The sequence below is a fragment of the Aphelocoma coerulescens genome (assembly GCF_041296385.1).
Source record: "Aphelocoma coerulescens isolate FSJ_1873_10779 chromosome W unlocalized genomic scaffold, UR_Acoe_1.0 ChrW_unloc_scaf_1, whole genome shotgun sequence".
Classification (NCBI taxonomy): Eukaryota; Metazoa; Chordata; class Aves; order Passeriformes; family Corvidae; genus Aphelocoma; species Aphelocoma coerulescens.
Window position 1 is genome coordinate 11,699,044 of NW_027184080.1, and position 25,060 is coordinate 11,724,103.

The window sequence follows — 25,060 nt, forward strand, 5'->3', positions numbered from 1 at the left end:
TGCAGGCCTTCTGGACTGCAGACATCTCTGACCAAAGGCCACAGATGACATGTACCCTGATCCTGCCAAACGCCCGTCCACCCCGGATTCAGCTTCGAAGTTTGATTGATACGGGTGCTGATGTAACTATTATCTCCTTCTCTGCATGGCCTCCCTCATGGCCTTTAGCCCCAGTGGGATCGGCCATCGCAGGATTAGGAGGAACCACACAGAGCTATTTAAGCGAACGGCCTGTGGTGGTGAAGGATTCAGAGGGGCACACAGCTACAATTAGGCCTTATGTTGCTACCACTTCCTGTAACCTTTGGGGACGGGATGTGTTGGCAGCTTGGGGCGTACGGATTGGGACAAATTTTTAGTAGGGGTCACTGTGTGTAAGAGCGCACAGTATCCTACACTGCCTTTGAGGTGGTTCATTAACACACCAATCCGAGTCAGACTCTGCTCATAGTTGAATTAAGGGCTGTTACCATGGCTTTTCAGCAATACTCACAGGAACCTTTGAATTTGGTTACTGACTCTGCTTATGTAGCAGATATCACCCAACACTTAGATTGTTCCCTTCTGAAGGAGGTGAACAATGCGGCTCTGTTTTCGCTGTTGCAAACCTTGTGGTCTGCAATTCAAGCTCGAGTGCATCCGTATTACATTCTGCACATTCGAAGCCACACCAATTTACCAGCGTTTCTAACAGAAGGCAATGCCAGGGCTGACATGCTGGCCAACCCTGCATGGGTAGGGCCTCAGCCTGACAAAATTGCACAAGCCAAGGCATCACACGGTTTCTTCCATCAAAGTGCACATACCCTGCAGAAGCAGTTTCATTTAACGCCAACCGAGGCGCGCGACATTGTCAGCTCTTGTGCTGACTGTCATGGACTCGCTGCGCCTTTGCCAGCGGGGGTAAACCCCAGAGTGTTACAACGGGGATTACTGTAACACGCATATATCAAACCAGGAGTCCCGTGGAAAAGAAATATATATGGACAGATTCTTGATAGATGTTTCAGAGATGTTTATTTCCCCAGCCGCATGGCCGGGCTCTGCCGGGGAACTGCTACAGTCACGGGACCCGAGCTCCTTTGCCCGCGCAGGGAACACAAACCAACCAATGGGGAACAAGGCTGACCAGGGGCAGGGAAACCCCGTGCCTCCCTCAGGGCTCCATGGCAGGGGAGGGACCCCAACATCTCACCCGTTTTATTTTAATAAAAGGAGAATGAAGACAACTGGATAAACATAACAGGGACAGTTTCAAAACAAAACAAGCCACCCTCCTGAGTCTTTAAATGTCCAAACAGATTCTCTGGAACATCTTAGGGCTGATAGAAGGGAGACAGAACTCTCTGAGCATGCTTTGTGGGGAAACTGAGGCAGGAGAGGGTTTGATTTCTTCCCTCCCCCTTTTCATCCCCCCATTGGCATCGGAGAGGAATTGTAAGGAAATTGAACTGTATGAGGAAGCCATGGGGTGAAAAACGGATTAGGAATAAACTGGGGATAGGGTAAACTTAGGAAAGGGTTCATATTGGGTATAGGGTAAAAGGGGAAATTAGGCTGTGGGTAGGGAAATTGCTGCGATGGATGTTGTTTATAATTTCGTGCATAACGGCTGCCTTTGACAGGAATACCTCCAGGCCCAGTAACATTTGCTGCTTGTAAACCCTTCTTTCCTTGTACTATATCAAATTGAACAACTTCCCCATCTCCTACACTATGCAGGTAATTTTTAGGGTTATTCCTTTTAATGGCAGTTCTATGGATGAATAAGTCTTCCCCTGTACCATCTCGTGTTATAAATCCATAGTTGTTTTTTACATTGTACCATTTCACAGTTCCTGTGATTTTCGTTGCTAGAACGTCTCCTATCACGTGCTTGCGTGTTTGTCGTGGGTGCCAGTCCCGCGTGGGCGCCGCCTCGCTGACTCCGACGTCTCGGTCAGGGCCTCGCGTTGCGGCTGCTCTGCGCTCTCTGAGTGGCGCTGCTCCAGGGCGTGTCTGGGCTCTGCGCGGCCCCGTGCTGCCATCGCCGCTGGCTCCGTGCCCTGCGAGTGGTTCCGCTCCGCAAACTCCACGCTGCTTTGAGAGCGGCCCCGTTTCGGCTCGGCGCTGCACTGCGAGGCTTCTAGTGTCGCTGTGGAAATCGCCACTTCTCCCTCCACAGGGCTCTCCAAGCCGGTCGCTCAGAGCGGCCGGCCACGCCGATGCCCGGTTCCTGGCTGCTCGTGGCCCACGGCACCTGCGGCGCCTGCGGCATTGCTCCCTCACTCACGGCCACGTGGCCGGGGACCCCGAGACAGGGATGGGGTCCGCGATAAGGCGCGCGCTCCCGAGGGGGCCGGGTGCATCCAGCACAGGCACCTCCGCTGGCACGGCTGCAGTCACGCACTCCTGGGGTGGCCGCCACGCGGTCTCGGCCACGGGAGAAGTATGATCTTCTGCTTTAGGGGTAATGGGACCATACAAATGCTCTTCAAGAGCGTCCCTGATTATAAGATATGCACAGAAAGCTTCGCTTTGATCCCATACCTTAACCCAGATCTCGTTCCAGAAACACCCCTCACAAGATTCAGGAGGTTCGATATCAAAAAGTAAGTCTCGGGAAATATAGGGGAACCTTTTGAAAAGCCACATAAAGAAGTGTTCTACATCTCCCGGTTGCATTACTTTTTTGTTTTGTTGTTCAAGGATTCCTTTTACTTCTAGATACATTTTTTTCTGTGGCTCAGAGAGCCCCATTTCCCATGATTCTTCCATAGTCCAGAGAGAATATCCAAACCAAGATGAGAAGAGAGAGGCCTAGAGTTGTTTTTTACTCACGAATTTCCTCAGGGATCGGTGTCTTGCCCGCATTCTTCCACCAGTTGTTACAACGGGGATTACTGTAACACGCATATATCAAACCAGGAGTCCCGTGGAAAAGAAATATATATGGACAGATTCTTGATAGATGTTTCAGAGATGTTTATTTCCCCAGCCGCATGGCCGGGGCTCTCCTCCGGAACCCTCAATCACGGGACCCGACGGCCCCTCCCCGCGCCGGGGAACACAAACCAACCAATGGGGAACGAGGCTGACCAGGGGCAGGGAAACCCCGTGCCTCCCTCAGGGCTCCATGGCAGGGGAGGGACCCCAACACCAGAGGGCTAAAAGCCTTGCAGATTTGGCAAACGGATGTAACTCACATCCCTGAATTTGGTCGGCTGAAATATGTGCACATGTCTATTGACACTTTCTCCTCGGCTATGTGGGCTACTGCTCACACTGGAGAGAAGGGCCGTGATGTCATTGCCCATTGGAAATTGGCTTTCTCAGTCCTGGGCGTGCCAGCTTCTGTGAAAACCGATAATGGTCCTGCCTACGCCTCGGAGAAGACGCGGCAGTTCTTACACCTATGGGGTGTAGACCATACCTTTGGTATCCCACATTCTCCTACTGGCCAAGCCATTGTTGAACGCGCTCATGGTACCTTGAAGCGTGTTTTGGGCAAGCAGAAAAGGGGAATGCATGGAGAAACCCCACAGAGCCGACTAGCAAAAGCTTTGTATACAATTAATCACCTTACAGTACCACAAAATTCAAATAATCCTGTTATTCTGAATCATTTTCTCTCATTGCAGTCTGCAGGTGACAGACAACTGCCCTGGGAAAAAGTCTGGGTGTGGAATTTACTCACTAACCAGTGGGAAGGCCCTCATGAGCTTATCGTTTGGGGTCGTGGGTATGCTTGCGTTTCCACAGATACTGGGGTACGGTGGCTACCTTCAAAATGCGTTCACCCTGACCTACGGCACCAGAGGCAGAACAGGCAACCTCCAAATGATGACCAGAATGCCAACCATCCAAATGGCGACCAGAATGTAGAGCATCAGCCTAATGACTCTTCTGATGACGACCAGGATGTCAACCATCAGGCAGATGGTCCTTCTACAAGCAGAGACTGGGATGGTCCTTCTACAAGCAGAGACTGGGATGGTCCTTCCACAAGCAGAGACTGAGCTTTAAATTTCTTGTTATGGAGTCAGATAGTTAAAGCCTTAAGGACATATTTAGAATTAATAACTGATGTAGATTTCTATTTAGGATTAATACTAGAGTTGTTCTCTTATAAAACAAAAAGGGGGAATTGTAGATACAAAAATGCTGCTAGCAAGGATTTTCTTGCTATTTTCTAAGTCCGTGAGAGACTTTTCTCTCTCACAGAAGAGGTTGCAGGGAATGTAAACAACCAAGACACCTGCAACCTTGAAAAGTCTTGTTTATGGTATAGTAGAAAAATATTTTGACAATGGATGTTTTAGGATTTTAGCCAATCACCCCCAAGGGGTGGCTGATCCTTTGTCCAATTAGACTATGAAGAAAAAAGTCTATAAAAGAGTTTGTAAAATAATTAAATAAATCAATCTTGCTGCTCAATTCCTGCCTGCTGGATCTTCTCCTCCTCCCTATGGCTGAGGGACACGGTGATATACCGTAGGAACCAGGCCAGCGGTAATACAGGGGGGCATTTGTTTTTACGGCATTTCTCTTTCTAAACATGTGCTATGTTTACTGAGACCCTACTTCCCAGTAGGTGGCTGCACACCTCCTTCTGATGGGAAGTAGAAAATAATTGTTTTGTGTTTTCCTTTGCTTCAGTGCATGGCCTTTTCTTTTCATTACTGAACCTCCTTTATCTTTATGCATGAGGTCTTAATCTTATTTTCTCCTGGTCTTGCTGAGGGGGGAAGTGAGAGAGCAGCTAGTTGGGCACCTGGTACCCTGTGGATGCTAAAAGGCAGGAGCAGAGGAATTTTCCTGTGAAACTTTTCTTTCTCATAAGAGAGCAGTTAGAGAAATCCAGCTTCTCACAACTTCTCTGTGAAAGCTTTCATTCTCATGCGAACTGGATGGACAACAGTTTGTAAGAATGTAAACCATTTCTGCACTTGCAAGTTGTTGTGAGAACAGTAGAATTGTTTTCAGTCTTGTGAGAATAATATTTGGAAATGGGTGTTTTACTGCTCAGCCTATCACTTTGAGAGGTGGTGGGTCAATAGGCCAATCATGTAATTTCTCTTTGGCGAACCATGCTATAAAAGGTATGGGTGATTAAACGAGGTTGCTTCGGCCATATCTTTTAACCTTGACTTGTGTCGTGATTTCGCCGTTCTCAGGGGATAACAGCGACGGTACCCAGCCAAGATCAACCCACCACAGTCTTTTGTGGCACCCAGTGTGGGGTATAAGACAACAGCAGTTTTGAATTGAGCATGCTATAGCTATAGTAGTTACTAAGTGGCAAGCTTCTATGCAGATTATGGAGTTTTCTGGCTGCACTACTTATCTCTTTATTTTTCTGAGTCTGGGAACATGTTAATAGAAACAGTAGCTATGCACTTTGCCCTGGTATTGATGCCTTTACCGTGCTGGGGTATCTATCTTGTGAAGAGAATAAGGGAATACTCCCTATCCCGGATTGATGCATGTGGTTTTATTGTGCAGGCTCCCGAGGTGCTTGTTCACCCTTATGTGAGCTGCTTAATGCTACTAATTAACATGGTTGGCTTATTCTTGGGCTTGTAGAATCTGGTGTTGTCTTGGCATAAGAGGTCACTTTTGGATGAGGCAATACTGGAAGGATTTGAGCAGGTGCCTAGGGTGGTTAACATCTCCCATAGCCTAGGACTTTACACCTGAACATCAAGTAATCCTGTTGAATTGACATGCCACTTGATAGAAGGGTACCTTGGCTATCTCAATGAAGACCAGCAGCTTCTAGCGCTGTACTGTGTCTTGGCCTGTTCCTCTCAAGCCACAATTCTGTACTATCAGAGAACTGTGGTTAAGACAGGAACCCAAACCACTTCTAAGAGTGCCATCATTGAGACTGGCATACAAACGACATCTAAGAACATGATAGCTGACACAAGGTACCCAAGTACCAACTACAGTAGTTGCTCCGGTAGCGAAAACACAAACTGGACAAGGAGGTCAACTGGTCCATATCATCAATTAGTAAGGGAGCAGGAGGAAGGGGCTGATCCCTGCTAAGAAGGGGACACCCAGGAAGGCTCACAGTGTAGTTGATGTTGAGACCCAAGAAGGCAATCAGCGATGTCCCGGACATAAAGGACTGAGATCACCTCCCTTGATTCTGGCAAAGGGACCTCTGATCTGGCCCTGCAAGGATCAGACAGTGAATACTCTGATCAGGAACAGGAATAGAGGGTCCCTGCCTTCAGCCAAGGGGAAGAAAGAGATGACTGGATATATTGGACTGTATGATTCAATGCCTGGCACATCAGACTCACAGAAGTATAAGGCTTTGATAGATACTGTTGCATAGTGTATACTAGTGCCATCAGGGTACAGGGGCACAGAACCCATCTGGATTACTGGACTGACAGAAGGATGCCAACAATTGTCTATATAGGTGGCTGAGGTGAGCTTAACAGGGGACAAATGGCAAAAGCACCGCACTGCGACTGGCCCAGTGTCCCAGTGTGTCCTTGGCATCGACTACCACAGGAGAGGGTACTTCAGGGACCCAAAAGGGTACCAGTGGGATTTTTGCATAGCTACCATGAATAGAGAGAAAATCAAACTGCTATCTTGCCTGGCCTTGGAAGATCCTTCTGTTGTGGGCTTGCTGTGCATGGAAGAACAGCTGATGCCAATTGCTACTATGACAGTGCAGCAAAGGCAACATCACATCATCCAAGACTCCCTGGTTCCCATCCATGACCTGATTTGCCAACTGGAGAGCAAAGCAATGATCAGCATGACTCACTCACCATTTAATAGTCCCATATCATCAGCACAAAAGTCTGACAGAGGGTGAAGGTTAACGGTGGGCTATCGTGGCCTGATCATAGTCATATCACCTTTGAGTGCTGCCATTTGGGACATGCTAGAGCGCCAATAGGAGTTGGAGTTGAAGGCAGCCAAGTGGTATGCCACAACTGATACTGTCAATACATTTTTCTCGATCCCTTTGGCAGCAGAATGCAGGCCACAGTTTGCTTTCACATGGAGGAGTGTCCAGTACACTCAGAATCAAGTGCCCCAGGGGTGGAGGCACAGCCCTACCATTTGTCACAGACTGATCCAGACTACACCAGAGCAGGGTGAAGCCCCTGATCACCTGCAATACATTGATGACATCATTGTGTGGGACAACACAGTGAAAATAGCAAGATGCATTGTCACAAACTCAAGGGATGTGTTCAATAAGAAAACAGCTATGTCCCTGATGCCTTGAGAGGCCACCTAAAAACAGAGGCTAGACAAAAATAAGGGAATAAAGGTAGGTATTTATTTGAAAGGCCTTCAAAGGTACACCCTGGGGAGCCAGAGGCTACTGCCAAGATGGACACCAAGATGGATGGCAGGTCACGAGTTCTTCACATTTTTATAAGTTTGGTTCATTTGCATATCAGCATAAATTCTCCAATTAAAGCTTCAGTTAATGATGTAATTTCCCCAAGCTTGCCCCCCTTCAGAAGCTTTTGCTTTATACTTTTGGGCCTAGGACGGTCTGAGTGTCCTTGGAGAGCAGGCCTGTAGAGGCTTTGTTATGTCTACCTAACATTAGAGAGCAGAAGTTAACAGGCTACAAGAAACTTCAGAGTTACACACTGGGCAGTACAGGATTTGAAAAATATGAAAGTTAAAACCTAAGGCATCATCCCTACCAGCTAACAGGAAAGAAACACAAGCTTTCTTAGGCCTTTGCGTGATTCTGAAGAATGTATATCTGGGTTATAATCAGCCTGTGAGCCCTCTTGAGCAAGTGACCTGAAAGAAACATTTTGACTGGGGCCCTGAGCAACAGCAGACCTTTGAACAGATCAAACAGTACATGGGTTGTACAGTAGCTTTTGGGCCTGTCCATACAGGACCAGCTATGCAATATGTGGTCTACACTCCAGATAGGGAGCATGGCCTCACCTGGAGCCTCTGTCAGAGAGCACCAGGAGAAACCTGAGGTCGACCTGTAGAGTTTTGGAGCCAGGGGTATAGAGGATCTGAGGCCTGCTACACCCCAACTAAAAAAGGACATACTAGTAGCATATGAAGGAGTTCAAGACACTTCGGAATTTGTTGGTACAACTGTGCTACAATTCCTTGTGCTACACTATATGTTCAAAGGAGATGTCTCATCTACACATGCAACTGACACTAAGTAAGAGGGTAAATGGGTAGTGTTGATCACACAACAAGCTTGACTGGGAAAACCCAACCCCCAGGAATCCTGGAAGAGATCATGAACTGGCCAGAAGGCAGAGATTTTTGAGCATTACCTGAGGACGTAGCTCATGCCCAAGAGGCACCACCAGACAATGAGTTATCAGAAGATGAAAGATGCTATACTCTGCTTACTAATGGATCCTGTTGTGTTGAAGGAAACCATCAGAAGTGGAAAGCTGCTGTGTGGAGTCCTGCATGACAAGTCACTGAAGACACTGAAGAAGAAGGTGATCAGTGTGGTTAGCAGAAGTGAAAGCCATCTAACTAGCCCTAGAGATTGCTGAATGAGAAAAGTGGCCTGTACTCCATCTCTACACTGACTCCTGGATGGTGGCTAATGCCCTACAGAGGTGGCTGCAGCAATGGAAGAAGACCAATTGGCAGCACAGGGGTAAACCCATCTGGGCTGCTGCATTGTGGCAGGACATCTCTGCACAGGTAGAAAACATGACTCTAAAGGTACATCGTGTAGATGCTCACATGCCCAAAAGCTGGGCCACTGAAGAACATCAAAACGACAAACAGGCTGCCAAAATTGAAGTGGCTCAGTTGGATTTGTGTTGGGGTTCCTCCCCCCTGGTGTGGGGTCCAGGGGGAGGGGACCCTGGAGTAGAGGCACAGCCTATGGGGTTTCTCTACTCCCTGGTCAATCTTGTTCCCCATTGGTTGTTTTGTGTTCCCCTGCGCGGGGAGGACCCTGCTTGTCCTGTGATTGCTCAGTTCTTCGGCAGGAGCCCGGCCATGTGGCTGGAGAATAAAGATCTCTGAAACATCTATAAAGAATCGGTCCCTATTTCTTTCCACGGGCCTCGCTGTCTAATGCATGTTGCAGGACACCCCACTGCAACAGACCTGGACTGGGAGCACATGGGTGAGCTATTTGTAGCCTGATGGGCTGTCTTGGTTTGAGACAAATTCGGAGGAACGTCCGAAATGAATGTCCTCTGATAGAAGGCAGGTTACAGCCATTCCCTCCCCCACCAGGTTCGGAAAGAATTTTCCTCGGAGGAAAGTGAAAGAAAAAAAACTATTTAATAAACACAATGCACTCAGGCATGGGAAAAGAATAATGCTAAATAATAAAACCTCTCACTGTGGAGAGAACCTGGGTAGATTTCAGAGTCCTTTGTGGGTGTGGCTTTCTCCTCTCCAGAGCTGGGGTTCGGTGTGGGCCCCTCTGGGCCGAGGTGTAAGGTCTCCCTGCCAATGTTCTGGTGTTGTTGAACAGTTCCAGAAGAGAAGAAGAAGAAGAAGAAGAAGCCAAAGTCCCAGGGCTCTGTACTTTAGCTAATGAACAAGAAACTAGATAAAAAGCAAAAGGAATTTAACTGTCTTCCCTGCTGCAAAAGCGGAGCAGCCAGACAGGAGAAGCCATCGAGCTTATCTGTGTTTTGAACACAGAGCCGAAGGAATTCCACCAGCTCTCCCCCCTCTCTCTTAAAGGTGCAGAAAGGCACAGGGTTCATGTCTGGCATAGGGCAGATGATAGGGAATACAGTATCATATAGTGTCCCCAGGACATGGGCCCACAAAACATCAGGGCATCTAAGGAGATGCAACATATGGATGGGCTTGTGATCAAAGGGTGGAGCTGATCATGAAGGCTCATGAATGTGAAATGTACTTCAATCAAGTGAGCCACATGAGTAAAGTGTCCCTGGAATAGAGGGCAGTGGCTGGGTTTCCTATATGGTGAGGCCTGGCAAATTGACTACATTGGGCCACTGCCATGAACATGCCAAGGCAAGAGCTACATACTCACCATGGTGGAAGTACCTCCTGTGGCTGAAAACATACCCTATAAACCATGCCACTGCCCAAAACATCATCCTGGACCTTTAAAAGCAAATTTTGTGGTGACATGATGTCTTGGGGTGACATTTCTAAATTTGGCCAAACCGGCACACATGATATCCCAAATATAGTTGAGTCAGACAACAGGATTAATTTCCAAAATAACCTCATAAACTCCTGGGCTAAGAAACATGGCATTGATTAAGTGCATCACATCCCCTGTCACTCACAAGCTTCTAGAAAGACTGAGAGATATTATGGACTGTTAAAGGGTATGTTGAGACCATTGGAAAATGGGGCATGAAAGCACTGGGATATAAATTTAGCAGAAGCTAAGAAGAACTTGGCTGGTTAACACCGGAGAATTTGCTAACTAGCCTGGCCCTGCCCAAACAGAATCCCCTATATACTGTGGAGATAAAGTCCCTGTAGTGCATGCACATAAGGAAATGTTTAGGGGAAGGCAGTGTGGGTTGCTCCTCCTTTAGGAAAAGACAAACCCATTTGTGGGATTGTCTTTGCTCAAGGACCAGGGTGTACTTGGTGTGTAATGTGAAAGAATGGGGAGATCCAGTGTGTACCACAAGCAGATTTTAACCTGGGGAAAATAATCTGTGATGAAACTGTATGCTGTAGGAAGTAATATAGCAGGAACTACCTGAACCAACAAAAAGTAATCTTTGCAAGGAACCTGGTGAGTGCAGCGATGACCCAAACCAAGCTGGTGTTGGTGCCCAAAAATAGAACACTTTGCTTCTCCTGTCCTGAGCAACCATCTTGACAGATGAGGCCCAAGTAATAGCCAGTTCTTATAAATATTTTATTTTCTACTTCCCATCAGCAGCCACTTACTGGGAAGTAGGGCCTAAGTATGAGTAGCAGATTCTTAGGAAGAGAAATGCCTTAATAAAAACTGCCCCCTGCTCCTCCTTCTTTCTCTCAGCTTTTATTGCTGAACACAATGTCATATGATATGGAATATCCCTTCGGTCAGTTTGGGTCAGCTCACATAATTGGATACATTTACATATCTTCTAACCATCTCATTGTATATATTTCTCATTCCTGAAATCCCCTCTAATAAATACTTACAAGTGACCAAAATTACCCAAGCTGGTTTTTTTTTTTTTTTTTGTTTTCCTTTGCTTCTGTGCATGTATTTTCTTTCTTTATTGAACTGCCTTTATTTTGACCCATGAGTTTTTCATCTTATTTTTTCCCCGTCTTAGTGAGGAGGGGAGGGATAGAACAGCTTGGTGGGCACCTAGCAGCCAGCCAAGGTCAACCCACCACAATGTTGAACAGACTAGGGCCTAGTAACAATTCCTGGGGAACCCTACCTGTGACAGGCTGCCAGCCTGAGTAAAAAACATTGACTACCACCCTCTAAGTGCAATCTGTTAGCCAATTTCCTACCCACCTTGCAGACCACCCATCCAGTCTGTGGCTTGCCAGCTTGTCCAGGAGAAGGCTGTGGGTAACAGTGTTGAACGCTTTGCTGAAGTCTAGGTAAACAGCGTCCACTGTTCTCCCCATGTCAATAAAAGATGTTATTTTGCTGTAGAGGGTGATCAGGTTAGTCTGGCAAGATCTGCCCTTGGCAAATCTGTGCTGGCTTTTTCCAATCACCTACTTAATTTGGTTTATGATAGTTTCTAGGAGGACTCATTCCATTACTTTCCCAGGTGTGAGAGACTGGAAGGATTTATATTGAGTGCTATCACGCAGCACTTACAGGATGGCCAGGGCATCAGATCCAGCCAGCATGGGTTTACGAAGGGTAGGTCATGCCTGACCAACCTGATCTCCTTTTATGACCAGGTGACCCGCCTGGTGGATGTGGGAAAGGCTGTGGACGTTGTCTATTTGGACTTCAGCAAGGCCTTTGACACTGTCTCCAATAGCATATCCCTGGAAAATCTGGTAGCCCATGGCTTGGACAGGAGCACTCTTTGCTGGGTCAGGAACTGGCTGGATGGTCGGGCCCTGAGAGTGATGGTGAATGGTGCTGCATCCAGCTAGCTGCCACTCACCAGTGGTGTCCCTCAGAGATCTGTAATGGGACCAGTTCTGTTCAATATTTTTATTGATGACATGGATTGTTACAGCGGGGATTACTGTAACAAGCATATATCAAACCAGGAGTCCCGTGGAAAAGAAATATTTATGGACAGATTCTTGATAGATGTTTCAGAGAGATGTTTATTTCTCCAGCCGCATCGCTGGGGCTGTGCTCAGGAACTGCCCGAGTCAGGGGACCCCAGGGTCCTTCCCCCACAGGGGAACACAAATCAAGCAATTGGGAATGAGGCTGACCAGGGGCAGGGAAACCCCGTGTCTCCCCCCCCAGGGCCCCTCTCCCAGGGCTCCATGGCAGGGGGGGGAGACCCCAACAATGGATGAGGGTATTGAGTCTTTCATTAGTATATTTGCAGATGACATTAAGCTGGGAGCTTGTGTCGATCTATTGGAAGGAAGGAGGGCTCCGCAGAGAGACTTGGATCGATTGGATGGATGGGCAGAGTCCAACAGGATGAAGTTTAATAAGTCTAAGTGCTGAGTTCTGCATTTTGGCCACAAAAATCCCCAACAACGTTACAAGCTGGGGACAGTGTGGCTGGACAGTGTCCGGGAGGAAAGGGACCTAGGGGTGCTGGTCGATAGCCGACTGAATATGAGCCAGCAGTGTGCCTTGGTGGCCAAGAAGGCCAATGGCATCCTGGCCTGTATTGGGAATTGTGTGGCCAGCAGGAGCAGGGAGGTCATTCTTCCCCTGTACTCGGCACTGGTGAGGCCACATCTTGAGTACTGTGTCCAGTTCTGGGCCCCTCAGTTTAGGAAGGACGTTGAGATGCTTGAGTGTGTCCAGAGGAGGGCAACAAGGTTGGTGAGGGGCTTGGGACACAAGCCCTATGAGGAACGATTGAGGGAACTAGGGTTGTTTAGCCTGGAGAAAAGGAGACTCAGAGGTGACCTTATTGCTCTCTACAACTTCCTGAAAGGAGGTTGTAGACAGGCGGGGGTTGGTCTCTTCCACCAGGCAGCAACTGACAGAACAAGAGGACACTGTCTCAAGCTGCGTCAAGGAAGGTATAGGTTGGATATTAGGAAAAAGTTTTTCACAGAAAGAATAATAAAGTGCTGGAATGGTCTACCCAGGGAGGTGGTAGAGTCACCATCTCTGGATGTGTTTAAAAAAAGACTGGACATGGCACTTGGTGCCATAGTCTAGTTGAGGTGTTAGGACATGGGTTGGACTCGATGATTTTAGAGGTCTCTTCCAACCTCGTGATTCTGTGATTTTGTGATTGCTTGCTCAGAACATTTCAGGTGCATGTGTGTGTGGGAAGGGGCAAGTCAGGTCTTGCTTTTGGTGAGGCAATGCCCTGCTCCATACACCCCACCTCCCTAGGCCTGTATCCCAGACCCCCCAGTGGCCGCCAATCACTGGCACACCCTGCCTCTGGAGCCCCTAACCCATCTCCTAAGTGACCAGATGACTGGAAGTCCGACCTGGGGGAAGGGCCCAGGAAAGCCAAAGGGTATTTAACCTGAGACATTGTCCTGGGTTGAGGTGTATTCTATTACCATCCTCATGAGCCGTTGAAATTAGGTGGGGCAGTGTTTCCTTGCCTCCTCCCCCCAGACTATCTTGCTGTTAATGGCCCATCATTGTCCTGCCACATGACTCAGAGATAACTCCCTCCAGACTATCTTCTGTTAACGAGCCTAATCAACACTTGGCCTCATGACTCATTACCCCATTGTGAGATGCTCCACCCAGAGGGATGAACCAAGCATCCCATCGTGGATATAATCTGGGACTCTGAGCACCAAAGACACTGGCTCCACTGGATTTCCAGAGGACAGGAGCTACACAGCCACCGCTGGACTTTCTGAGGAAGAGCAGACCCCTTCTACTACAGGATCACCACTTCAGAGGACTGCTACCACCACCCTGCCTAACAGGGACTCAGGTTGTATCTTGACTTGGTCAGTGTTTTCTTTTACTTTCTTTTCCTTTTCTTTAATTTCCATTAAATTGTTATTCTGACTTGGTGCCTCCCGCTGGTTTGTTTTCAAACTAGCACAGACATGAAGCAAGCATGTCTTGACCCTACCTCCTCTTGGAATTTCTATCAGCTGAACACTGCTGGAACCAAGAGTGGTAGCTATGTTTGTTCTTTTCTGTATCTTTTCTTTCTCTTTCTTCTTCTAATTCCCTCTCCTTGGGATTTGGAGTAACTTAAAATCAAATGGGCTTGGAGTTTGCTAAGTTAATACTTTGAGAAGTGTTTTATGTTGATTGAATGCCGCTCTAAACATTTTGCCAAAGTTCTCTGATTTTCTGAGGTTGCCAGTAAAGTTTTTTGTTGTTTTGATCTCTTGAGAATATCTTGTCGGTATTTCTCCTGTGCGTCTAATTCAGAGTACATGAACAACTGTAAGCCCTTTAAGGTGTCTCGTCGAGCAAGGTGTTTTGGGGTCTTACACCAGGGACTGAAGAAAGACTAATGGGCCTGTAGTTTCCTGGGTCCTCTTTTGGGCCCTTCTTGTAGATGGGTATGACATTTGCCCTCTTCCAGTCATCAAGGACATCCCTTAATCTCCACGACTTTTCAAAGATTTTGGACAGTGACCTTGCAAATATGTCAGCCACTCCTATAACCCTGAGATGGATTCCACTTAGGCCCACAGATTTATGTGGGTTGAGCCCTTGCAAGAGGTTACAGACCAACCCTTCCTCCACTACTCGTGGGTTGACACACGTGTTGTTGTAGATACTTGATCCTGTGATCTGGGGTCCAGCTACACCAGTAAAGACAGAGTCAAAGAAAACATTGAGAACCTCTGTCTTGTCAGCATTATTAGTGACTAGTTTGCCTGCCCTGTTTAGCAATGGGCCTTTGTCTTCCCTGTACTTCTGCTTACTGCTCACATACTTGAAGAACCCTTTCTTGATGTTCTTGACATCTCTGGTCAATTTCAGTTCTAGCTGAGCCTTAGCTTACATGACGGCATCTCTGCATGTCCTAGCAAGGTTCTTGAAGTACTCGATAGCTATTTAGCTGCCTTTCTATAGCTAGTACACTTCTTTTTTTGCCCTTAAGCACAGCTAAAAGCTCATTGTTAAGCCAGGGGGGCATCTTGTTCTGCCTTCTTCTTTTCTCTTTGTAGGGGATGGATTGTTCTTGTGATTCCAGGAAACTGTTTTCGAACAACTCCCATCACTCACAGGCTCCACTGCCTTCCATGGATACTTCCTATGGAATCCCTCACAGCTGGGCTCTCAGAGTATTGAAGATAGCTCTTCTAAAATCCAGTGTCTTTGTCCTGCTACTGGTTTTCAGTGTGCTAGGCAGGATATTAAATTCCACAATGTTGTGATTGCTGTATCCAAGGCTACCATTGGCAGTTATCTTGTCAAGTAAGTCTTCTCAGTTTGAGAGCAGGAAATCCATCAATGAACTGCTCCTAGTTGGCATGTCTAGTATCTGTGGCAGGAAGCAATCCTCAGTGCATTCTGAGAACCTGATGGTCAACTTGTGCCCCACTGTGTTGTTTCCCCAACAGATGGCTGGGTAATTGAAGCCACCCATGAGGACCAGGTTCTGTTGGCCTGAGAATTCCTTGAGTGGCCAAAGTAAGGTTTTGTCAGCCTCATCACCCTGATTGTGAGGTCAGTAATGGATACCTACCATAAGATCCCCTTGGTAACAATCCCTCCAATCCTGATCGAAAGGCATTTGATTGAACTTTTGTGGTCTCCATGATTCACCTCCATACATTCAAATTTTGTGGGAGACAGAGGAGTAGAAACTCCTGCAATTAAAGGAGGCTTTGATTTACAACCCTGGAAGAGACTAGGTCTGGCTTAATTGACAAAGATTTGTGGACTTTAAGCAAAAGGATTACAAACTTGTGTTCCTATCATTATAAGTAAAATTGTACACTGGGTGTTTTGGTGAAGGGTTTTAAAATATAATAGTGTGATTTTATATAGTTTAAGTTAAGAATGTAGATGGTATAAGAGAGACAACTGTGTGTACGTGACATGAGAAGTTACTGGTCAAGACATAGCTGCATTGCAGTGAGAAGTGCCACAGGTGATAGGTCATTAATCTAAAACAAAGTGTCATTTTAAGTATCTATTGGATTAGAAAGTTATAAATTACGATGTAACCCTAAATCTTGTGACTAGTCGCCATTACTCGGAGGTGTTGTAAAATCTCACGCCTCGACTGATGCATTTGTTATTTTAAACAATAAATTCGTGTAGTTGCATAGTCCCATCCCTTAAAGTTATTTTCCTCCGACACATGAAAGCACAAGAAACGGACAAAATTTATCTTTTACATAAAGTGCAACTCTACCTCCTCTTCTTTCTGAAAGAGCTTGTAGCCATCCATTGTGATCTTCCAGTCATGTGAGTTTTCCCACCAAGTTTCTGTGATTTCTATGACATCATAACTCTCAGACTGGGCACAGAGCTCTTGTTTCTCCTGTTTGTTGCCCAGACTACTTGCATTCGTATACATGGACTTAAGGTGTCTGGACTTGCATTGGTGAGCACTTGAGGTGGCTGGACTTAGGGTTCTTGCATTTGGAGAGGATTGGGGAGCATTCCTCACATCCTGGTTCGTGGCTCTTGGCATGCAGCAAACTTTCCTTGACTGTATATCAGGCCAGTTGATGGGTGTGCCTCCATGCCTCTCAGCAGTCACCCACTACTGGCACTTGCTGCTTCCTTTTGCATCTTTTACTAAGTGTTGCTGTTGCAGTTTCTCTCTGTGAATCTTGCTCATTGGTTTCCTCTGCTGTCCAGATTTCATATCTGTTGCTGGTTGGTACTGAGAGGAAAGATGTGTGCTAATGTCTTTACAAATAATTTGATGGGTGAAGGTATGGGTGTTAATGTCTTTGAAATGGGTCTTAATGTCTCTACTGACTTTGGGCAGCAGGTTGTTGCAGAGCCCAGACAGCTTGGTTCCTGAAACAGACAAGGGTCTACTCAAGCCTGAACTTCTGAACTTTGGGGTAAAACAGTAGGTTCAAGGGGGGGATATGTGGAGGCGGTTCAGGAAGGCTGTACCTTCCTAGTACCTCAGTCAATGGGGAAAGGAAGAGGGCAACATGCGGCCGGGAGTTTAGGATAAAAGGAGGCCGCACCCTCTGAAACCCTGAGAGAGAAAACCCTGCAGGCACGTGCCCCAGTGGACTCTCTCCCTTTATTCAAATAAAGTTGAAGAACTCCTCTGTCTCCTTTTTGGACATAAACCTCTGGCATTTGAGGATTTTCCTGAGACTGCATACAAGGAAATGGGTGGGGATGATATCCTGTTCCCACGGGTCACCAGACACCATGGTGCCTCCTTCTCCAAGGTGCTATTTGTTTGCTTTTGAAGATCTTTGTCTGGTAGTTCTTGGATGTTCTTGGATGGGGCCCTAGTATTTCTTCTCGCAAAGTCTCAAATATACTGTTTCTTGTTCCCCTTTCTTAATACAGAATAACCTGCTGACTTCCTCCTGCAGCTCCTTCACCTGCTGCCTGAGTGACTCCACCAGAGCAAAACTTGCACCCTCCTCCACCCAGGAGTGTGAGGTGCAGTCTTTACAGCCCTCCACCTGGACAGCAGCTTCCCTGATAGGAAGCTTTGTCTGGGTGGCTGCCTCCAGTCATCCCAGGTGAGCCTGGCTAGATAGATGGTGAAAGGAATGAGATAGATTTGTCTTTACAAACAGTGTGTCTGCTGATAAGTAAAGATAGATACTGAGAGACAAAAAAAAGCAATGGGAAGAACCATAAATTCCATAGGAAAAGAAAAAGAGGGGGTATACATCTGAAAGAAGTCTGTATTAGGCGATTTGGGGAGTCTGTACCTCTCAAGTACCTCAGTCAATGGGGAGAGGGAAATGCGGCCAGGAAATTAGGATAAAAAGGAGGCTGCATCCTCTAAAAATTTGAGAGACCCCAGGGGAATGTCCCATGGCCTCTCCCTTTATTTGAATAAAGTAACAGGACTCCTCTGTCTCCTTTTTGGACATAAACCTCTGGTGTTTGTGGATTAGTTTTCCTGACAATGGGCTCCCAGCTGCTGCAGAGCACAGCCCTCACCAGGTCTCTACCACCATGATTCCAACGATCCCAAAGCATTGCCTAATAAGCCCTTCTAATTCCCTGGAGACCTCAAGCTGCCAGTTAGGTTTGCACAGCCAACAGCTAGTTGGGGTGATCATCGGGGATGAAGCCTAAGCCTGTGAGAAAGCAGAGCAGGCAGCACATAACTGGCAGAGTGTGCAGCCCTTTATTCTCATACATCTGTGCGAACTGCTGTGCAATATTTCAGCACCACAGTTGGAATGGAATACTTCCATTTAATTTCACTACAGAATGAAGTAGGCTAAACCATCCTCACTGTAACAAAATAATTATTCCTTCAAAAGCCATAATGAACAGTTTGCTATGTAACACAAAAGACTCTTAATAAACATCCTAAGGCAAATGTAATGCTATATATACAGCAAAAATCATAATACCTTGTAAATGCCATCATATCTGTTTCCTTCCTCTGGGGCATATTTGCTGATCCGTCGTCCTTTTGAACTGCGTACTACTCGGACTGGCTTACCAGCTCTCCAATTCTTAGACTCTGCTCCATTTTTGTCATCCAATGAGGCATCACAGTTAAGGGCCAATGCCCTGAAAATCACATGAAATATCTTTTTAAAACCGATTGCATCATGCAACATACTATTGAGAATCAGTGTAACAAGATCTAATTTGTTTGCTTTATCTTATGTTTATTAAGCAGAAGAATTTGCAGTGAATTCTTCAGTAGACTGAAATACCAATAGAAGCACTGAGATCAACTCTACCATGTATGAGAATGGGAATACAGTATAGTTAGTTCCAAATGTTCACAATGAAAACTCAACTAATATAGTTGAATAAAGGAAATCCTCAGGTATAATGTCTTAAATAATTATTTCTCAAGTAACATGGAAGGATTTTAAAAAGTAGTAAGAACGGCAAATTATCTCTCTGACTATTCCACATTACTGCATATTTTTAGGCTTTTAAACTGAGCATGAATTGATAAACATGAAAAAGCAACTGTTGGGGGTTAGGTTTGGCTTTTTTTTTTTTCTTTCTCTCAGGGAATTTTCTTCCCATTTGTTGCCCAGGAGACAATGAATGGATGGTACTTAAGAGACAAAAGACATGGCTAGGCCTCTTGGCATTTCCATTGGAATGGTTCTGGGGGGGAGGGGGGAAACGGTGTGGTTTCAGCAGTCTCTTAGCTGGGGGTAGGGGCGTTTTTTCCCGGCTGGGAGGGCAGAAGGTTGTGGTGTTTGGTGCTGGACTCCTGCTACCCAGAGGACTCACTGCTACTGCTGAGCTTTCCTTCACTGCTTTTCCAAGAGCCGCCGTTGGACTGGGACTTTTCAACACCCGACATCGCTGGGAGGCACCCTCACTATCTGCCTGGATGCCTCAGGGGAAACCCGGGCCCCCACCTCCTACCTCTCTCTGGAGGAAACACCTCCCGGCTGCTTACGGGAGCCCTGGCTGCTGCTGCCGCCGTCGCCAGGACATCACACAGGACACGTGAGAGCCAGGGAAAAACCGAAACACGCACCCCCCACCACCATCTTCTCTCTCTCCCCAAGGCCGCCATTACCCCCTGGGGAAGCTCAGAGCTTGCTTTGGTCGCCCTGTGGAGCCGCCTGAGCCAACAGCACCATCTGCAGCTGCAGGGGAGTCACTGCACCCCCTCTGCCTCACCAGGAGCCAGCAGCACCCCCTGCTGGATGTAAGAGAGTCACTGCAGCCCTTGCCTTGCCAGGAGCCAACAGTGCCCCCTGAAGCCGCAGGGGAGTCACTGCAGCCTCTCTGCCTCAATGTGAGTCAACATCGCCCCGTTCTGGTTGTAGTTGTAACTACACCAAAGGGAAAACTGCTCGACAGGTGGGAAAAGGCTGGGTTTGGGTTTTCTGTTTCCTTTGTTGTTGCTGTGGTTGTTGTTTGTCTTGTTATATAGCTATACACCTATATATATCCTAGTACAAAACCGTTATTCCTTTTCCCATATCTTTGCCTGAAAACCCCATAATTTCAAGGTTATAATCATTTGGAGGGAGGGGGTCATATTTTTCCATTCCAGGGAGGTTCCCACCTTCCTTGGCAGACACCTGTCCTTCTAAACCAGGACAGTAACATATGGAAAAAAGTACCTAGTGACTATCCAAAAATCTGTTGGTAGCAAATGTTACTGTTCTTAGTCCATTAACTACCTAAGCTTAGGAGTGAAATGCCATTAACTAATTCAGATAAAAACAAACTGTAGTGGTCTTCTTTTCTATGTATTTTGATCTAGAAGTATATAGATGGATCATCGGATATTCAGAAAAGAATGACTCATAGAATCATAGACTCAGAATCATAGGATCATAGAATGGCCTGGGTTGGAAGGGACCTTAAAATCATCCAGTTCCAACCCCTCTGCCGTGGGCAGGGACACCTTTCACTAGACCAGGTTGTTCAGAGCTCCATCCAGCCTGGCCGCAAACATTTCCAGGGATGGGGCATCCACAACTTCTCTGGGCAACCTGTGCCAGTGTCTCACCACCCTCATAGTAAAGAATTTTTTCCTAATATCTAATCTAAACTTACTCTCTTTCAGTTTGAAGCCATTTCCCCTTGAATATCAGTAAACACCACAAAAATATTCCTTCTTGTTTAGTTGGAGCCTCTCCCACATCCCACATTAACTTTAACAATGGATGACAATAAGAATTTATATGCATGGGTGGGGGGAAAGTAATGTTTTTGCCAGTAATTGAAAATCTTTATGGACAAACCTTTATCCCCCCAAAAGGAACACAGGTGAATAAAATAACATGGAGAGAGATGGCATTTCTGAAAGGAACTTTATAATAATGTACAGGAACATTAAGCAATAGTATTTATATTGTCTAAATTTAGCTGTCTGTATGTCCATATAATTGATGAGAAGAAGTAGGTTCCAGCCTTGTCTGAGTTTCTCCTGAAGCACTCATTTGTCCTGGTTTTGGTTGGGATAGAGTTAATTTTCTCCCAGTGGCTGCTGTGGGGCTGTGTTTCTGATTTGTGCTGAACACAGGGTTGATAACATAGAGATGTTTTTGTTATTGCTGAGCAGGACTTGCACAGAGCCAAGACCTTTCCTGCTTTTTGTACAGCCAGACTGGCAAGGGGGCTGAGGGTACATGGGAGCTTGGGAGGAGACACAACCAGGACAGGCGACCCAAAGTGACCAAAGGGATATTCCAGACCATATGACATCATACTCAGTATGTAAAATGGGCGGAAGAAGGAGGAAAGGGGGGGGGGGGGGGGGAACCGACATTCTGAGTTATGGTATTTGTCTTCCCAAGTCACTGTTATGCCTGATGAGGCCCTGCTCTCCTGGGGATAGCTGGACACCTACCTGCCCATGGGAAGCAGTGAATGAATTCCTTGTTTTGATTTGTTTGCATGTGTGGCTTTTGCTTTTCCTTTTAAACTGTCTTTATCTCAACCCATGAGTTTTCTAGCTTTTACCCTTCCGATTCTCCCCTTGATCCTGCTGGTGGGAGAGTGAGCAAGTGGCTGTGTGGGGCTTGGCTTCTGTCTGGGGTTAAACCATGACATCACTTTTATCCACTATTTGTATAGGTGTTCTCTTCTAGAAACTTAGTATGAATCCCTGCCTGACTGAACAGTTTGAACATAAAATATCTTTATTGCCATACATTGATTTGAGTGTGTCTCTGGAATCAGGTTCAAACTCAACCATGGACCACAAAAGAAACAGTGGCACTCAGAAAAATATGGCAAACTCTACAGCCTGCAATATACAGAAAAGTAAGGAAAGGTGAAGTAATGCGGGTTTTAAAAGTATTTCTTTTGTACAGACAAAATACTATAATGTTCTGGACAAACAGAAAACCAATTCTGATTCTATTACATTCAACTATACTGTCTGTCTTAGGTTACAATGTAAGATGTAACCAAAAGTATGTATTCTATCACCATCTGTTAAAACCAGGTGGGGCAGTGTTCTTTATCTCCTCCGTGACACATCCCTGGTAACTCCCTCCAGAGAGACATCTTCTGTTAATGGGCCATTTAGCCTCAGTGCATGACTCATAAAATTACATCATCCCATTGGGAGATGCTCCACCCAGGGGGAAGAACAAAGCATTCCTACCTGGATATAATCTGAGGCCTGGAACACCACAGTCAGCCCTTACCTACTGGATTCCCAGAGGAGAAGAGCTACATAACCACCACTGGATCTTCAGAGGAAGACCAGACCCTTCTACAGGATCACCACTTTAACAGAACCATATCTATCAGCTCAAGACAACTGCAGCCACCACCTAATAGGACTGCTACCACCACCCTGCCTGGCAGGGTGGCAGGTTGTATCCTGACTCTGGCAGTTTAAGACAGTGTTTCTGTATTATTGCCTTGTTATATATACTAGTAAAGAACTGTTATTCCTATTTCTCATATATTTGCCTGAAGCCCCTTAATTTCAAAATTATAATAATTTGGAGGGAAGGAGGTTACATTTTCCATTCCAAGCAGACACCTGTCTTTCAAACCAAGACATTGTCCTACTTCAATCATCACAAGAGTTAAGACCATTAGACCCAAAGCAAAGACTACAGCCAGCCAGTCTGATGCCTAGGTTTTAACTTTTATATTTTCCTGATTCTGTACTGCTTAGAGTGTAACTCTGAAGTTTCTTGTAGCCTGTTTGTTTCTGCTCTCTCAGGCTGGGTAGACATAACAAAGCCTCTCCAGGCCTGCTCTCCAAGGTCACCCAGACCATCCTAGGCCCAAAAAGTATAATCCAAAGAGCTTCTAAGGGGGGAAAGCAGAGGGGAAATTACATCATTAAACTGAAGATTTAATTGGAGAATTAACCCTGACATGCAAATGAACCAAACCTATAAAGGTGTGAAGAACTCGTGACCTGTTGTCCATCTTGGGTTCCATTTTTGGCAATAGCCTGTGGCACCCAGGGTGTACCTTTGAAGGCCTTTCAAATAAATACCTATTTTATTCTTTTACTCCTGTCCAGTCTCTGTGTCTAGGAGGCCTCTTAAGGCATCAAGTCAAAATGGATAAATGGTAGCACCACATTATACTCCATGCATCTCAACTACTACAAAGCAACCAGACACACACTTTGCCAGTGGATTTCACAACCATTTTCTGAGAGCAGAGGAACAACAAGACTAAAGAGGTTAGGTTTTGTTCCAGGTTCCAATAAAAAGTTTGCTTTCATTATTAAAAGCCATTATAAACCTGCTGCCCAAATCTATTTTTTGTCTCACTTCTTTCCATACTCTTGTTTCTGTTAAATCTATCTCCTCCTTCTCTGTCAATATCCCATTTAGGCTTTTCTTCTTTCTCCTCTGAGTACCAAGAGAAGGCCTGAAAGATTACCTTCCCATTCAATTTTGGTGCTTGACGGAAGCACAGCACATCCAATGTCAGATCTGGTAGAGAGTTCCAGTCAATCCTTAGTACCCCATAGCCACTGCATGGTTAGTTGCTTCATGCAGATAGTATATATTTAGAAATGTAAAGGTATTGAGAATAGCTAGTGTTTAGGAAGGCTGTTTATAGAACATAAATATACTTTAAGTAAATTTCCAATTTATTTTTTCAAACATTTATTTTCTTCAGTCAAATCTTTTTGCCTAAAATTTGGCAAAAAAATAGGCCAACTTTTCTCAGGGAAATGAAATTACACAACCTAAAGGCAAAGAAATACTAATTCCTTGTTCTTCATACAAAGTATGAAGGTACTTAAGGCCATCAGATATACGTAAGATTTCTTTTAGTACAGGCAAATGAACATACTTTCTTCATACCTAACTTTCATAAATCATTAAACCATTTAAGATAAAACTTTATAAGAACAATCTGAGGCAAATACCCAGCACAGAAAATTTCATCTTAAAAGGTTGTCTTGGGGTGACTTTATGATGCTGTATCCCCTATTGCCTGCTCTACGCCAGACATGAATCCTATGCCTTTCTGTGCCTTTAAACTGGGTCCAGGAGAGGGGGGAGAGAAGCAGAGTGAATTCTTCAGAGTGGTTTTGTGTTCAAGGACACATACACTCCCCTGTGCTCTCGCAGCTGCAGAGCTGAGGAAGCACCTTCCTGCTTTTAGCCAGCTTTCAGCTCAGTTTTCTCAGGAGAGAGATGGAGAGTTAAAATTATTTGCCTTTTAACTAGCCTGCTAGCTGAGGCAAGAAAGTTTTTTTCCCCTGGGACTTTGGCTTCTTCTTCTTCTCTTCTGGACTGTTCAGCAACACCAGAACATCACCAAGAGGCCTTACACTGTGGCCCGGAGGGGCCCACGCTGAACCTCAGCCCCAGAGAGGGCAGAGCCACACCTACAAAGAACTCTGAACCTACACAGGTCTTCTCCACAGCAAGAGGTTTTATTATTTAACATTGTTCATTCTTTTTTTTGGTGCCTGCTGGTTAAAAAAATAGGATTTTTTTCACTTTCCTCTGAGGAATTTCTTTCCAAACCTGATGGGGGAGGGGCTGCTCATATTTGCCTTCTATTAGAGGATAAATTCATTTCGGATGTTTCCTCCAAATTTGTCTCAAACCGGAACCAAGGTTTTAGTTTGGCAAACTTCTAATCACCTGAAAACCAAGTCTTTTCATAAGAAGTGTTGGACAATTTCAAAGAGATAAATATAAAGATAAAGATAAATATAAAATAGATACAAATACCTATCAACTGAATCTGTAATACAGCAATATGTTTTCATTAGTTACAAATAATTTAAATCAAAATAACAACGTTTTACAAAATGCCTCTAAACAGCAGGAGGCATCACTGTTTATAGTAGCAAATGTATAAAAGGGAATAAATTTTTCAAAATATCATTGTCCTTGTTTAAAGGACAGGTGTCTGCCAAGGAAGGCGGGAACCTCCCTTGGAATAGAAAATGTGACCCCCTTCCCTTCA

General features: G+C 45.7%; 1 protein-coding gene across 2 annotated transcripts in view; it reads right to left on the minus strand.

Annotated features, from left to right (window-relative positions):
* Positions 1-25,060, minus strand: part of LOC138102785 (E3 ubiquitin-protein ligase UHRF2-like) — a 396,395-nt gene that overhangs the window by 31,958 nt on the left and 339,377 nt on the right. For both annotated transcript variants that reach the window (XM_069000537.1, XM_069000536.1), the window contains one exon: positions 18,565-18,727. In XM_069000537.1, the coding sequence (XP_068856638.1) occupies positions 18,565-18,727 (163 nt within the window). The remainder of the gene's footprint in view (positions 1-18,564; positions 18,728-25,060) is intronic.